The sequence below is a fragment of the Rhodofomes roseus genome (assembly GCF_022264815.1).
Source record: "Rhodofomes roseus strain CIRM-BRFM 1785 chromosome Unknown C8Q71scaffold_6, whole genome shotgun sequence".
Taxonomy (NCBI): domain Eukaryota; kingdom Fungi; phylum Basidiomycota; class Agaricomycetes; order Polyporales; family Fomitopsidaceae; genus Rhodofomes; species Rhodofomes roseus.
Genome location: NW_025952962.1, coordinates 396,754 through 409,624, shown reverse-complemented (window position 1 = coordinate 409,624; position 12,871 = coordinate 396,754). Strand labels below are relative to the sequence as shown.

Here is a 12,871-nt window from a genome sequence, read left to right as displayed (position 1 = left end):
TAAACTCTAATTGGAACTTGGCGATACTTGCCTCCGAGTCAGCTCCCCCTGTGCCCGTACGACGAATTGTCCACATACTCGACGACCTCCTTCGCAAGGGGATCCCATGTCATATCTACCGAGGTCAACTGTGCCATACACATTCAGGTTTATGTAAGCTCCTTGACGTCCGAGTTGCCTGGACTTGCGGAGGCTCCGGGTGCGAGAATTCGCAGTGTTCCAAGGATCTCATCGTTTCAGCAGAATCTTCCTTTCATATTCGCGAGCTACATCTCATAGTACATGACGTCCAGATACTTCTGAGAAGGCACTACATCAGCTTCGAGTCTGACGGAACGACAGTGTGCTGAGAACCTACTACTATAGGCCTTGCCCCCCGTTTGCAATGTGCATCCGTCGATATATATGATCAATTTCCAACGCGGTGCATGATAGGGTTAGAGAGCATGTGGAGGAGCCATTCATCCAGCAGCCGCCCATTCTCCCTGAATTGCCTGAACTTCAGGTCCAGCCGCTCCGTGGTGCAATAGACCACGTCTTGGATGCTTGCATTGCTCCTGAGAGCGTCGAGGAACCTCGTAGAGCCGCCGTCACCACCGATCTGGTTGACACAGAATCGAACAGCGGTCGGCTCGTAACCCGCGTTGACCAGACGTTGTCGACATTCCTGGATGGCTCCCTCGAAGGTCGGGTCGTCGTCGTGGTCCGGACAGCCGTCGGTGATAACGCAAATCAAAAGGGGCCGTTCAAGAAGGCGGCGGCTGTGGATCTGACTACCTAGGATATCGTAGACCAATGGCTTTAGGATGTGATTGCGTAAAGTGGCGCCTAGTGCTGTCCCGCCGTTTGGTTCCATTCTGTTGAGTACGTTGAGCACATTGGCGGCGGGAATGTTGTCCTGTGCCTGTAGAAGCGCATTGATGAACCGCAGATCGACGCCGTATGGATGGGGCAACGCGCGCGTCGTGATACTGGCAATGCGGGCCACGGCATCGCGTAGAAGATCCCAGCGACTGGGCTCGTCCAGTGTCATCGAGCCACTGTCATCGCAATATATGACCGGGCGATACAAGCTCAGGCGTATAAGTCGCTCGACATTCTGCCTTGTGATGGGGAACGAGCGGCCGTCGTCTTGGAGTCTCGACGCATTTCCCTCGACCGTCTTGACGAACGCATCGTCCTCTTTGAAGAACTTCTGCAAGTGCGATTCTGCGACGTATTCTGCGATGACTTCATGTGCTTCCTGTACATCCAATGCCTGACATGCACACGTTCCTCAGCAACACATACAAGATACCAAGGGCGCTCTAGATCAGAGAAAGATGTCCTCACCGGTGCGGTAGTGACCAAGGATACATCCAGTGCAGACATCCGCTCCAATAGTAGCACCCGAGTAGTGGACGGAAAGTCTTGCTCATCCATAATCGACTCGGACTCCAGGCCATTCGCGCCCTTTACAACCGGCACTGCGATCCCGTTACCATCGTTCAAGTCGGCATCCTTGCGGCGTCGTATCAGCTCCCATGAATAAGGTGCAGAAAACAATATATGTACCTTGTCAGCGTAGGAAATTGCCGAAGTATTGTCCTGGATCGGAGTTGGATGAGTCGTATCAGGCTCCGATACATACTCCACGTCAGCATCTCGTTGAGTATCCTTCTCCGAGAGGTCCGCGGGCAATATGTCGGGACTCGAAGGCAGGAAATACGCGATAACGATCCCCACGACACCACATAGTGCAGCAATGATGAATCCCCATCTGTGTGCAAGCTCTAGTTAGATCTGATGCATGTTTAGACGAACTCAATACTGACTGCTTGCGAAGGTTATCGTCGATGGTCGCGAAGGCGTGAATGCCGGCTATGGCACCTGCGGTACCGAAGGCTGCGGTGACGCCGTAGAAGGATCCTCTATAAGTGACTCGTTAAAACGGGTTTCATCATGAGAGGTCTGCGATGAAAGTTTACCTCACGTTCGAAGGGTATGATCTAAGACGACTTGTCAGTTCAGTCTGGCATGAGATGCATGCATGATCGACTGACTCAGAGGCGATGAGGCTAAGTAGATTTCCGGGGCCCTACGTATTTCTCAATGAGCACGTCAATGTCTTGTCGTTGTCAAGACTCACTAGGTTTCCCATGAAGAGCATAAGAGCATAGCTGCGGAATTTTCAGTCCAGATGTCATGGCCAGAGATGAATTGCACATACAGAACAACGAGTAGAGGAGTAACGTTGAGGAGGCGGTCGTACGCGCAACCGATAATGAGAGCTGTGATCATAATCAGCCGTGGCATTCACAATGGTGATACAGCCGCCTACGGCAGCCGCCGCGGGAGGCAAGCGACTTACCGAAGATCACATAACCGACGAATGAGACGAGGATCTGTTTGTGATACCGGACGTTCAATCGAAGTGTTTAGACAGAACAACCACGAGACTCACCAAGTTGCGCCTCCCGATAGTATCGCAGACCATGGCGCCCGCTAAGCTTCCACTCAGAGCGAACACGACCAGAAGCAGTCTGTATCCTGCCGTGCGCCATATGTCTCCGTCCACTAGGGTCAACAGTATACCCCCGGAAAAGACGAGTTTGGGGTATACGACCTTACGTTGAAGCGTCACGATCATCGTAGGTCGGATACTCAAACTACACACTCACAAAATCGTACACAAACCTACATCAATGATTAATGAGAGCGTTATTGACGAGAGCAGGTGTGAGCACTTACCAAAGGCAAGCCGTGCGCACCATCGCGACCCAGTGTTGCTTAGCCTCCGAAGAGTACATAGACAGATCTGCCAAAGTCGACGCCATCAGATCACACTGATGAATCGGCGAGGTCCTGGGCCAGCAGGCACATACACTTCATCGCGCGACTCCTCAACCTACATCGAGATCGTTATCTATACTGAGGTACGAGCGATCATGACGGCACTCACCGTCTCGACGTAGTACGTGGAGTGCTGTAACATATTGCTGCGAGCGGGATGACAATCCCTATTCCGATGCAAACCGGCCAGACGGTGTCGAGGTGTCCGGGCTGTGCCGCGGCCAACACGATAACGAATACGATGGTAGCCAGCATACCTCCAGCCTGCATCTGACATCAGAGAAGCTCGTTGGCATGGAGGGTATACGTACATTGAACACAAAGTTGGTCATCATCACGAATGCTAGATTGGTACCATGGTCAACGAAACGCAGATCATGTAAGGAAAAGGTCGGATTACCTCTCCCACTGTGAGCTGTCTTCTCGTTGATAATGTCAAAAGCGGTTGTTGATGCTGTAGGGTACGTGCCACCGATGCCCTGAGAACGTTCAATACCAAGTCGACAGCATGATCAGGGAAGGTTCGTACCACACCCACGATGCCACGAGCAATAGTGCCAAACCACATCAAACCCGATGTGTTTCCTTGCACACCACGGGAAGCCGTACACAGCACGGAACCTAGGACGACTAGAGCCATCGAAACATACAATGCGAATATTTGGCCTATGCTATCGCAGAGCATTCCAAATGCGACTTGTCCAATGAATTGACCTTGTCCAGTATGCAAAAAATGAAGATGAAGGTATCGGAGCTTGCGTGTCAAGACGTACCCACAAGGAGTCCATCCCACAAGTGTAGTAGAATCTTTGTGTTGTAGCCTGGCATGTACAGTGTTTCGTACACGACCTACAGCCATGATAGGTCAGGTTAGTAATCGTGTTCATTAACCGAAGTATACGCACATCAACCATGATTAAGATATTGAAGATGTCTAGACGACGCATGCGGCCCCATCGAGATCGTCAGGCTATGTATGACTGGGTTCTGCGTAGGAGAGCTTACATGCGACGGACAGCATGGTGAGGGCGACCATGGCAGAGGTCTTCTGCGAGCACGCCGTGACATCCTCTCCTTGCCTGAGAGGGTGGCCAACGGCGGGCTCACTGAAGACGACGGGATGTCCGTCTGTTGTGTCGACAACGTCTTGGGGTGGATGGGGCGACATGGTTGAGCGACAAACACGTACGGCGCTGGCTCGAGGTGTGCATATCCTTAAGTATGTCCTGTCTCCGTGAACACTCTGCGCGTGTCATGCTTGAATTCGAACATTCGCAGAGAAGATTAGCGAGGAGCATCCAGTGACACGAGGACATACGTACGGCAGGCATCATCGCAAAAAGGGGATACTGACATCCTACGAATGGCAATGTTGCGTGAGGTGAGCTATATTCTGGTAGGGTCCTTGGTCATATTGCCTATGGAAGACGTCCATCCAACCACAATCGTGACCACGTTTCACGCTTCCGATGGGTTTGGCGTCTCCGTTATCGCAGAATAGGATGTGCTGAAGTGACCGATGCGCAAATAAAGCAAGAATGTTACCTTGTAGTATCCGCCATCGCTGTCCTCGTGGGGGGAGGATGCTGCCTTGGGGTTGGCTTGGGCAGGATCGGCTTTTGCCCGTGAAGAAGTAGTATGCACTTGTCGCTGTATCCCAACGAACTGATCCACGTGCGCACCATTGTAAGCCATATTCGCGTTCGTTAGATTGATGGTAGAAACACGCGGCTGCACGAATCGAAGGTGCATTGAAGGGGGAAACAGATCCGGAGAATCTAGTCGTCGTAGCAGCCCAAGTCGACGCTTGAACTCTTTGGGGCTCAGTGACGTCTGTGCCGCCGCGTTATGTTTCCTGTTTCTGCTGCACTAATGTCATGTCGTCAGTTTATTGAGGTTCAAACACGAAGATGATCAATGTTATGTAGAGAGTGCTCACGAGTATACGATTCGGGATAGACTCGAAGTTGAATTTTTGCGATGCACACACCGCGATCGGCGATAAGCGATGTTGATCGACGGTACCCGGTGGCAAGTACTGGCAGTGAGGAGAGCCGCACCGTCCGCGCGTCAGCCCACCTCCAGTGTCAGCGGACCGTGTTTACTCAGGCACTGCCCTTCTGTACTAATCCGAGCCCATGATTGTCCAACTCTTCGCCTTAGCCCTCGCCCTCTTCCTTCCGCTCGCCCACATCTACCGCCAGCGCCGCCAAGCAGCCGCCTCCACCAAACCGACTTCCGACAGCGAGAAGAGCGAACCGAATTCCGTCATGCAGCCGCCCCGCGACGACCTCACGTCCCCGAAGGATGCCCCGATTACACTGGAGGAGCTCAGGAAGTACGATGGCTCGGACTCGTCGAGGCCTATCTACGTCGCGATCAAGGGTGCGTCCGCCTCGCGTTAGCTCTCGATTGCTCTTCATCGCGGAATATGTGCGTTGCATAGGCACGGTCTTCGACGTGACGCGCAAGGCGGACACGTATGGGCCGGGGAAGAGCTACAACCTGTTCGCAGGGAAGGACGCCTCGAAGGCCCTCGGGATGTCGAGTCTGAAGGAGGAGGACGCGGTGTCGGACTATAGCGCACTGTCGGAGGCGGACTTGAAGACTCTGAATGACTGGCACGACTTCTTCTCGTACGTCAGGATCTCGCCATGGGTTCGTGCCGACTTACATACGACTTGCCCTCGGCACGCAGGAAACGATACAACGTCGTCGGCAAGGTCTCCGACCTCCCGCCCATGGCGAATGGCGGAGGACAAGCAAACCTTTGACGCCTACTCGGTTCATTTCACATCCACCATCTGCGTTATCGTCTATGCAACCCATTGTGCAACAGCAATTTTCCCGCGCGTTAGTTTCAACCATGATGAAGGGTTCGTCTTGCTTGGTATGTAGAATTTATTGATACTCAGTGGTCGCATCTTCTATAGTAAAGGAGCATGGTTTTCTTATGGAAGGTGCCAAACGGCTTGCCTGATTGGGACTCACCGCGGGACTCACCGCCTTGCTCACGCCTATACCGTTTTCCCTGCATCCCCGTCTGTTAGCGCGCGCATCCCCGTCGTCCGCACTGGGCGCTCATGTCCGCGATCTGAGCAATGCTCTTTGCACTCGCGCCTAGCCGGGACCGTCGTCGCGGAAGCAGCTGCGAAGGCACCTGTGATGAAATGACGAGTGGCACGGTGGTTCCATGGCTGGCTGGGCAGAGACGCGCGGTATGTTACTACGCGCGGTATGTAACATACCGGGCGCGCTTCTGATGTTCACTGGCACGGCAGATATAATCGCGAGGCGGGAGGAGAGGATAGGCGAGGGCTGGCGTTGATACTCTAGATCTCTTCTCGCTGCGCTGGCCAGCTCTGCTACATGTCCTCCCCGCGTGCCTCTGCTCATTGGGATGTCGTGGATATGGAGCTATGCCGGTGACTGCGGGCTTCAGTGTGCTTGGGAGAGGCTCTGAATCGCCCGGGCGAGAGGAGCCGGGTATGAGCTCGAACTCCAAAGGTCGCCTGGCGGTCATGGGTGTCAATGTTGAAGCTTCTGTGTTGTTGCTTTCGCTTTGATGCATAATCTCTTGCGAAGGCACGGGTAGCCTGCTAGTGCGTTCGAAAGGGTGAGGTGACTAATGCCTGAAAGAACATTGGTACTCAGTACGTGCTCAATTTAATGTGCCCCACGCAACGAACTTGGGCCTATCTTGGGACAGTATCTTCCTTGGCATTCGTCCTTCTGCTCTGATGCGTCATGCGTGTCCACCTGCACGACCCTCCTTGTAACCATACCAGATAGGGAACCCGACATCGGCCGACGTTTTCGTCTCTCCCGCGCGTTCCCATCACGCGCCAAAACGCATCTTTCGTGCGCATTTGCGGACGAGTCTTCAAAAAGTTCGCGCCAAGGAATATTGCCTGTCCTGGTAAGGTTCTGCTATATGGAGTTCAAAGCCGGTCCGGCGGTAACAACGACAGCTGGACGTTCATTTCGTGGTGTCTTGGACTACGGACCGTTCAGGGGATGATGGAGTCTCCACCGCTGCTCGCCAACATCCTAGGATTGCAGCAAACCTCGGCCTCCCAGCATCCGTGCGAGTGCTAGGTTATCGCTCCAGCGATATTTCCCGCTATTTCTTCTGCCGCATGCTCTGACTTCTACTTATGTGCCAAACGCACCCCGGCCTTGTATTGGCAGAAGGACGTCCATTTTAGCAGACGAAGCTTACGGTACGTCACCAGCTACCTCGCGAAGCCATCCGTTGATCACGCTCCCTACAGGAACGCCGCACATAACCATGTCGGCCACCCGCATTCCCAGATTCGACTCGCGCCGTGTGGACTTAGAAGACTGGTCGGGCAAACGTCCATCGCGAAGCCAGCGGATGCGCCGTAAGGCCATACGGTTGGATGATAGTTGAGGTGTTTCTCCGTCACGGTCTTTTTGTGGTTCGGTGGTCTGACCCAGGTGGGGCTCCTTGGATCGTCGCCGCTGTACAGTAGTGGTTCAACATTCAGGAGGGGCCTGTGTCTTGAGCTTGAGCTTGAGCACCAGCTGCTCTCCGAACGGAGAAGATGTGCGCCCAGACGGCTTAGTCTCCAGAGCCTCATCTGGACTGTATCGCAATTCAGCCTCCCGGATGCCTGCGTCTGGCATACGAGTTGACGTTGGCGTGTGGTCGTGATCCTATCAGGTAAGCCTGATTGATTAGCCCCGTCCGCACCCACATTGACTCGTCCACTGCCTCTTCCCCCGCCGCGCCGCTGCTCAGCATCTTTGCAATAGTGGCCCGGACTGTCGACGCACGAATCTCCATCGTCAACGAGGCGGTCCCGTGTGCGCCCGGGAAGGCTAGGGCGACGCCACGAAGGGGTGCGTAGGCGTCGCACACACGTTGTGTTCGATACGCTGGCCTGGGAGGCACGCGAACGGACGGGAGCCGTCATACCTGTCACGTACGTCAGAGACGTACCTCCGCAACTCCGCGACGACCGGCGGGCGTCCCGCGGATGTCCTCCGTACGTACGGAGGCCCGGAACATTCCCCGGATTTGTCTCCAAGATGGACATTCAGGTCCGTTTGCGGGGTATAGCGTGGTGTGGTTGAATTAGGATCTCTGTCGGGACGACGTTAGCCAGCATGCGCATATGATCAGACCACACAGCTCGCCGCGGAAGAAGAGGTCGGAAGACTTTGCCGGAGGTGCGTTATGTGGCACCACGAGCTTGAGGTTGGCTAACATCTGGCATGCAGTGGGCTGACGATTGAACGAGGACTGGGCTGATGTAGGTTGTGGTTTATACAGAATTCGGATGGTACGCGCCTTTCGAGTCACGGTGTGGCTGATACGCGTGGTCGATATGCCAACGGGCTGGCATGCTCGCCTCGAGAATAACGATCGAATGCCGGCCGCAAGACGATCGCGCTTGGCAGGACGAGCCGATGTCTATGAGCATACTTTGAGCATACTGGACGAGCCGACTACTCGATTTGCCAGCCCACCCACGGTGCGTGACCTAACTGACTCGATGACACTTCATCCGCGACTCACCCGCGCTTCGGAGCCGCACTAGTACTGCCCGCGGGATCCTAGTGTACTAGTGTCCCAAATACGGTTGAGCGCAGGACTTCATTAGATGAAAGTCATCAATGGGATCGCACAGCTGCTAGTGCCAAGGGGCGAGCTCTGCACCGACTCGGTCGCGTTCTCGGGCCTCCAGTGTTCTGTTCGTCAAGCATTGCGTGCGCGAACAGACTACCCCCATGGCCGCGCACTATCTAGATAGGTGGCGTCGTTGTGGCTGTAGAGTGCATAGCGGATCAAAGCTAGGACCTGGTACTGCCCCTCCGACGAAGCCGAATCTGCAATCGGTGAGCGTCTTGCGAGTGGTCAATTGCATATCCGCCAGGATGCTGAGAAACGCGTCCGCGCGCATGCAGACCGCAGCACAAGTGGTGCTCTGTCCCCAGGCGCTGCTAGGATGACTACACTAAATAGCACCGCATTCTTGCGATCGGAGGCCGGAATGTTCTTCCAATCTGCGGGCGCATGATAGGATTGGGAACCTACGTAGTCGAGGATTATACTTGTTGTGTGGTTGTTTGGAAAAACTGCGTCTTGACAAGCATGATGTCCGCAACCATCCTCATGGAGGCCGACAATGGGAGGTCTCGCACGCTGGGCCTGGCACTCTCCCGTGAGGCTTCCCGTTACTCAATTGCGCGCGTCCGATGAGGTCACTATGCAAGCGTAGGATGCCCAGCCTGTACCGAGTATGTCATTGAGCATGTAGTTACTGTACATGCGCAACACGCAGCACGCGTTGCTTTGCCTGCAAAGCTGCAGGGCCGACGAGTGGCAGGTCGCTTTGACTCTTGAGAAGGACTCGGACGCGTGCGGACACCGGGCACGCGGCGCGCGAGCGGCGCCACCCCGAGTCGGTTAGCGCTGGGGAAGCGCCAGGGATATTAGGCGGACCACGTTCCCATCCACGTTCCCTCCCAGCGAGCAGTCACCACGACTCAAAGCTGACGCGTACCCGCCCGTCGCCTCAAAAGCCCTCGCCGTCGTCCGCGACTGCACGCTCTTCCTCCGCAACCACCACCACCACCCGCAGCGTTCTGCCTAGCCTCGCCCTCGGGCATCGCTCCCCGCACTCCCATCTCTGACCCCGCACCACGATTCCCCCTCCGGTAGCAGCCGCAGCATTGGATCTACTGCCAGCGCGAATATACATACCTCGTCATGGACGCACTCAAATCCCTCGTGCAGCCCCTCGTCGGCGGCGGCGGAGGCTCCGTCATTGACGGCATGAAGCTCGTCGTCCTCGGTGGCACCGTCGAGACCGCGCGACGGATGGCAAGCTCTGGCTGGTGCGTCCTCTCACCCGCCTTCTTATACGCCACGTATCGCTGACGACTCGTGTCTTCCGTGCATCTGCAGGTCACATTTCATAAACTGTGAGTGTCGCCTCGGCCGGTCTTCTGGGCGTATAGAGTCTTTCATACCCGGGTTCATATCCGGGTTGTGTTCGTGGCGTTCGAAGTGTGGCGTCGAAAGTGTGGCTGGAAGGATTGAGGACAGGTCTTGTGAAGTGTGAAGTGCGGCCCAGAGTTCAGTGAAGTGTCGTCGTAGCCACGTTCCTATCGCTCGCCCTTTGACCCGAAGTAGAGCTTCTCGCTGACACATCCACCCACAGCCTTCTTCCTGACAGCCCACTTCTCCGAAGAGGACTACCCGTACGATTGGCTGATGCTCTGGCTCTCGCGCCGGCCAGAATGGCAGCGGTCGCGCGAGTTTGAGACGACGACGCGGACGACGAGCCACGGTTGGGGCTCGGGTGTCGCGGACAACTCGTTCGGCGATGAGGAGGAGGAAAGCGAAGACGCGCCCGGCCGCGTCAAGACGCGCGTCGTCTTCCAGCCTACGACGAACACGACCCACACGATCTATTACAAGGGCCACTGGCTCCGTGTCAAGCGTGGACGCAAGCACGATACGGGCTGCGACATGCTCTCTGTCTCCGTCGTCGCGCGGAACAACTCGATCTTGAAGCAGCTCGTGCTCCAGGCGAAGAAGGAGTACGAGGCGGAGGCAGTCCACCGCATACAGATCTACTTCGCGGACTCGCACGGGTGCTGGCGCTGGACGGACTCGCGGCATAAGCGGCCGATGTCGTCCATTGTGCTGAACCAGGGTGTCAAGGAGATGCTTCTCGCAGACACGAAGGACTTCCTGAAGTCCGAGAAGGTGCGTCTGCCAGTCGCGTGGTGCCATAGACCAGGGTCCTGACGTGCGTGGCGCAGTGGTACGCTGACCGCGGTATCCCGTTCCGACGCGGGTACCTGTTGTACGGTGTGCCCGGCTCTGGGAAGAGCTCACTCATCCATGCGATCGCAGGAGAGCTGATGCTGGACATCTACGTCGTGTCCTTGTCTTCGTCCTGGATCAATGACAGCACACTCACGACGCTGATGGGCCGCGTCCCGGCGCGGTGCATAGTATTGCTCGAAGACCTCGATGCGGCCTTCACGCGAAGCACATCACGAGATGACGCGTCTACAGGTAACCCTGAGGGAGAGAAGAGTACGACGACAGAGCCAGAAACACACACCCGTCACAGTAGCCGGCGGCATAAGGAGCAGCTGTCGGACATCAACACGCTTTCGCTGAGTGGTCTGCTGAATGCCCTCGACGGTGTCGCCGCCTCCGAAGGGCGTATATTGTTCGCGTAAGTAGATACACGCACTCACCTTACACGTGGCTGATGAACCTCTGCAGCACCACTAACCACCTGGAACGCCTCGACCCTGCGCTCTCGCGGCCGGGTCGCATGGATGTCTGGGTTGAGTTCAAGAACGCGTCGAAGTGGCAGGCTGAGCTGCTCTTCCGCAACTTCTTCCCGTCGACGGACGAGGACGACGTTGTGATCGAGGGCGAGCTTGAGGATATTGAGTTGCCTATGCCACCTTCCCCTTCAGCGCAGTCGTCTTCGGGCTTCTCGTCGCTGTTCTCGTCGGGCTCGATGCCATCGACTCCGGTGACTTCTTCAGCGTCGATATCCACGCCGCCGACGCCCGAGGGCAAGGCCACCGGCAAGGCGAGGACGCCGTCCATCGATAATAGTCTGAGGAATCAGGCGTACCTGCCACCACCCGTCGACGATGATATTGCGCAACACTCGGCGAAGCCCCTCGACGGTAAGACGCTGGCAAAGCTGGCCAAGACATTCGCGGATGCGATCCCGGACGAGGAATTCAGCGTAGCCGCGCTGCAGGGCTGTGAGTACCCGTTTGGCGTTGACTGATTGCCATTTTGCTCGTGTGTGCTGCCGCTGGCGCGTGCGCGTGCGGTGTCTCGTTCTCCTCGTACGTGGGCGCGTGTGCGTGGCTCCCACGACGCTGGTGCGTTGCGGTCGAATTAGGAAAGAGAGCTGACTGGCTTGCTTGGCGCCTGTGCGTCGCGACTGCAGATCTGCTGAAGAACAAGTCGCGTCCAGAGTCGGCGGCGACGGAGGCGGCGGCGTGGGTGGTGAGCGAGCGGGAGATGAGGGAGCGGTTGAGGAAGGAGCGCGAGGCGAGGGAGCTCAAGGAAAAGCTCGAGGTGGGCACACATCGATTATCTGATCCTCTTGCCTTATTGGGCACAACGCTGACCAACGCCCCATGTGCCCTATCAGCGCGAGAAACGGCGCAAGGAGCTCCTCGTCAAGGAGAAGAAGGAGGCCGAGCTCAAGAAGAAGGAAGAGGAAGAGGTCCAGCGTCGCCTCATAGAGGAGAAGATTCGCGCAGAAGAGCGCGCGCGTCTCGAAGCGGAGAAGCTCCTCGCAGAGGCGGTGGCGGAGGAGGACGCTGACAAGGAGAACGACTCCCCTGCGGACGACGCCGACGCGAACGGCAGCGAGGATGACAAGGACGAGGCAACGCACGAGGAGCCCTCGTCCCCCGTGGAGGTCCCCACGTCCATGGAGGGCACGCAGATCTGGGTCACGGTCGACTCGAACGGGACGCACGCGCAGGCTTCAGATTGACTAGAAGCTTGCCGTGTGGACTTCCCTCTGGAGACGAAGACCATTTCTGTCGAGGCCACGGACACTCATGATACGGACAGTCGTGATATCGCCGCATCCGCGCAGGTTTCTTACTCTCCATTGCAGCTGGCCGCGCCGTTCCCGACCTACCCGGAGACGGCGCACGCCCGCGCCTCCACCGCGGCCCTCGCGCGGAGGCACGCGGGCGGGTACGCACTGCTGCATCCTCTGTTTCAGTATTGCCTGCTTCATCTGTACCTATTCCTGCACGTCGCTCTGCTCGGGGGAGGTCCATGTGTCTGGTGGCGCGGCGGGCGGTAAGCCTGTCGTCCGCGACGGATCTCCCGTGCACGTTTCGCGCCCCTCCCCCATCTGTGTCTCGCAATTGCATCAGTTGTCGCCAGCAGCCGCTGGACCCGTCTCGCCTGTCGTGCCCCTACAGTACATACAGTAGCTCTTTGCATGTACCTACTTGCTCGTCGTAGAACGCCGATTTGCATTTGACTCTGGACTGT

At 56.5% G+C, this 12,871-nt stretch overlaps 5 protein-coding genes across 5 annotated transcripts; 2 read left to right on the top strand and 3 right to left on the bottom strand.

Moving 5' to 3' along the window:
- Positions 1-409: 409 nt before the first annotated feature.
- On the bottom strand, positions 410-1,033 carry C8Q71DRAFT_704345 (uncharacterized protein; the record flags this gene model as incomplete). The annotated part of the gene is made up of 1 exon (XM_047920378.1): positions 410-1,033. One exon carries the CDS (start codon positions 1,031-1,033, stop codon positions 410-412), a length of 624 nt encoding a protein of 207 aa, XP_047780838.1.
- On the bottom strand, positions 707-4,305 carry C8Q71DRAFT_494750 (major facilitator superfamily domain-containing protein). The gene is made up of 20 exons (XM_047918917.1): positions 4,155-4,305; positions 3,838-4,089; positions 3,738-3,766; positions 3,606-3,681; positions 3,362-3,546; positions 3,233-3,311; positions 3,144-3,175; positions 2,942-3,096; positions 2,865-2,887; positions 2,731-2,797; positions 2,661-2,676; positions 2,444-2,605; positions 2,351-2,384; positions 2,210-2,270; positions 2,129-2,159; positions 2,043-2,077; positions 1,968-1,988; positions 1,815-1,910; positions 1,555-1,759; positions 707-1,500 (listed from the first exon to the last, which is right to left on the bottom strand). The coding sequence occupies exons 2-20, from the start codon at positions 3,998-4,000 to the stop codon at positions 1,075-1,077; spliced, it is 1,896 nt and encodes a 631-aa protein (XP_047780837.1). The 5' UTR covers positions 4,001-4,089; positions 4,155-4,305; the 3' UTR covers positions 707-1,074.
- Positions 4,306-5,102: 797 nt separating this feature from the next.
- On the top strand, positions 5,103-5,606 carry C8Q71DRAFT_704245 (progesterone binding protein; the record flags this gene model as incomplete). Its single annotated transcript, XM_047920369.1, has 3 exons — positions 5,103-5,217; positions 5,279-5,468; positions 5,531-5,606. 3 exons carry the CDS (start codon positions 5,103-5,105, stop codon positions 5,604-5,606), a joined length of 381 nt encoding a protein of 126 aa, XP_047780836.1.
- A 1,453-nt stretch (positions 5,607-7,059) lies between these two features.
- Positions 7,060-8,076, bottom strand: C8Q71DRAFT_494746 (uncharacterized protein). The gene has a single exon (XM_047918916.1). The coding sequence runs from the start codon at positions 7,893-7,895 to the stop codon at positions 7,101-7,103; it is 795 nt and encodes a 264-aa protein (XP_047780835.1). The 5' UTR covers positions 7,896-8,076; the 3' UTR covers positions 7,060-7,100.
- Positions 8,077-9,571: 1,495 nt separating this feature from the next.
- C8Q71DRAFT_795450 (uncharacterized protein) lies at positions 9,572-12,356 on the top strand (the record flags this gene model as incomplete). Its single annotated transcript, XM_047925609.1, has 6 exons — positions 9,572-9,703; positions 9,998-10,576; positions 10,633-11,057; positions 11,108-11,607; positions 11,799-11,929; positions 12,006-12,356. 6 exons carry the CDS (start codon positions 9,572-9,574, stop codon positions 12,354-12,356), a joined length of 2,118 nt encoding a protein of 705 aa, XP_047780834.1.
- Positions 12,357-12,871: the final 515 nt, after the last annotated feature.

What these genes read in the sequence shown, in the direction of transcription:
- C8Q71DRAFT_494746 (XM_047918916.1), bottom strand. Translation starts at nt 7,895, where the DNA reads ATGTCCATCTTGGAGACAAATCCGGGGAATGTTCCGGGCCTCCGTACG.
- C8Q71DRAFT_494750 (XM_047918917.1), bottom strand. Translation starts at nt 4,000, where the DNA reads ATGTCGCCCCATCCACCCCAAGACGTTGTCGACACAACAGACGGACAT. An exon ending in GTGGGATGGACTCCTTGTGG is followed by an intron (nt 3,547 to 3,605) that starts GTACGTCTTGAC and finishes ATACTGGACAAG; the next exon opens with GTCAATTCATTGGACAAGTC. An exon ending in CGTCGGTTATGTGATCTTCG is followed by an intron (nt 2,271 to 2,350) that starts GTAAGTCGCTTG and finishes TTATGATCACAG; the next exon opens with CTCTCATTATCGGTTGCGCG.